Source organism: Tamandua tetradactyla, chromosome 9 (assembly GCF_023851605.1).
Source record: "Tamandua tetradactyla isolate mTamTet1 chromosome 9, mTamTet1.pri, whole genome shotgun sequence".
Classification (NCBI taxonomy): domain Eukaryota; kingdom Metazoa; phylum Chordata; class Mammalia; order Pilosa; family Myrmecophagidae; genus Tamandua; species Tamandua tetradactyla.
Window position 1 is genome coordinate 24,690,125 of NC_135335.1, and position 2,481 is coordinate 24,692,605.

General features: G+C 48.7%; 1 protein-coding gene across 1 annotated transcript; it reads left to right on the plus strand.

Annotated features, from left to right (window-relative positions):
- Positions 1-602: 602 nt before the first annotated feature.
- Positions 603-968, plus strand: LOC143645630 (endogenous retrovirus group K member 25 Pro protein-like). The gene has a single exon (XM_077114883.1). It carries the CDS (start codon positions 603-605, stop codon positions 966-968), a length of 366 nt encoding a protein of 121 aa, XP_076970998.1.
- The last annotated feature ends 1,513 nt before the right edge of the window (positions 969-2,481 follow it).

Here is a 2,481-nt window from a genome sequence, read left to right on the forward strand (position 1 = left end):
CAATATGCACAAGCTCCTCCGGGATTTTGGCTCCAATTAAGAGAGGTCGCTTTATGCGCCTTCCGTTCCTGCTCAGCAGCTAAGCCTGAAAAATTTACTAGACTCAATCAAGGGAAGGACGAGGACTTTGCCTCGTTTGTTTTGCGAGTTACAGAAACTTGCAAATGAAAAGTGCTGGGGGAACAAGCACAAACTGCCCTTGCAAAGGAGCTTATATTCGAGGGTGCTAGTCTTGCCTGTAAGCAGGCGATACTGCCCATTAAGGAAAAAGCCATGCATGACTGGGTCCTTGCATGTAGCAATATAGACTCTAGTGCAGCTTCACTAGCCCAGGCCATCACCACGGCCATGACCCTAACATCGGGCTGTTTCAGGTGTGGCAAAACAGGACATTTTGCTAAAAACTGCACAACACCTAGCCCACCGCCAAACAGGCCCCAACGCAGGCCTCCTACGCCCTGCCCTCGCTGTAACAAGGGCTATCACTGGGCTCGGGATTTCCACCCTTCTAGCAGAGCACAGCCTTTAAACTTGAAAGGGGGCATGTCTCAGCCCTGCTCCCAAGAGACACAAAACCAGATCAAAACCGGCCCCAAGCCATAATGTGGACAATCCCTATAACACCCAACAAGCCTATCCGTGAAATTAAAATAAACAATCGCTGGTATACAGGCACTATTGACTCTGGGGCAGAAATTTCATGTCTACCTGCACGCTTTATGACCCAATGGAAAACAGAGGAGGAACCCTCCGTCATCGGAGCCACGGGCTCTGCTCCCTCCCTGCGTTCCGCCACTCCCATTAAATGGGAGGATGCGGAAGGCCACTCTGGTACCTTCAGACCTCTCTTCCTAAACACCATTGACCAAATTTTATGGGGGTGGGATATCCTAGCAGCCTCGGGGGCATATATTATCACACAGCCCCCTCAAGAATGCTTCCTAACCACAATCAGCCAAGCCCTCTAGGGATGAGCCATTCCCACAGCCACAGGGGCCAGCAATACCACGCAGCCCCCTCAATGATTTACGCCACTGCTCGCATAACACCTCCTGCACCCATTCCTCTGCAGTGGGACACAGAGGAGCCTATTTGGGTGGAGCAGTGGCCCTTACCTCCCCATAAACTTACTGTCCTTAAAACCCTTGTAGCGGAGCAAGTGGAAGCTGGTCATATTGAACCATCCACTAGCCCATACAACTCACCAGTATTTGTCATTTGCAAAAAAGCATCCGGCAAATTCAGACTTCTCCATGACCTGCAGGAAATTAACAAACACATTCTACCTATGGGCTCCCCGCAGCCTGGATTACCGCACCCAGTGGCCATACTTTCTCACCTGCACATAGCCACTATAGACATTAAAGACTGTTTCTTCTCAATTCCGCTGCATGAGTGAGATAGGCCCCGATTCGCGTTCACGGTCCCTGTCACTAACCATGCTGGCGCTGCTGAACGATACCAGTGGAAAATTCTTCCTCAAGGTATGCGCAATAGCCCTGCAATTTGCCAAGCCTATGTCAACACCGCCATAGCCCCCTTACGGAACATGGCTTATTTTATCCATTACATGGACGATATCCTCATAGCCGCAGAACAACCTGCACAGCTCAACCAAGTGCTGAATTTATTGAAGTCCAACCTTACAGCAATAGGCCTAAAAATACAGCCAAACAAAATCCAACTCAACCCCCCATTCTCCTTTCTGGGGTTTACAATTAACCAGCATGTGACTCCTGCAGTGCCAAAATTGGCCATTCCAGAATGAGCCTTTCTTACAGAGCTCCAGCAACTCTGCGGGCAAATTAATTGGCTCCAATCAGCCTTACCAATCACTACAGCTGATCTTCAGCCCCTTTTTAAACTTCTGCAAGTCCGCAAGCCCCCCCCCCCCGTCAATGGTAGGGTGATCCATCAAGCTCACAACCGGAGCTAAAATGGCTATTCAAACTGTTAACGAGTCGCTCAATACTTGTTGCCTCAACAGATTTAATCCTGACCGCCCCCTAGAGGTCTTAATCTTAAACACCTATCTCACTCCTACAGGAGTGCTTTGGCAAGAAGGCCCCCTGCTGTGGGCTCATCCAGCTAAAAGCAAGCTCAGAAAAATCTGCCCAGCGATCCAAATGTGGATCAACCTGACTACAGACTTAATCACACTTGCCCTTCACACTTTCAGGGTCCAACCCAACACCATCATCTGGCCACTGAATGCTAAACAAACTGACCTTTTAATCCAAAACAAAACCAACATGCAAATACTCCTAGAAGCATTTTCAGGTAACTTTGACAACCACTACCCGAGCCACTGCCTTTTACAAGGCATATCACACCTGCCTTTCCAAAATCCTTTTCATCCATTCCCCTCTTCAGCTCCCTTTCCAAATTTGACAACAGTATTCACCGATGCATCAAAAACCAAATTCGCTCTCGTGGCATTTCATCCCGGACAAAACATACCTAAACATTTCACTCATATCA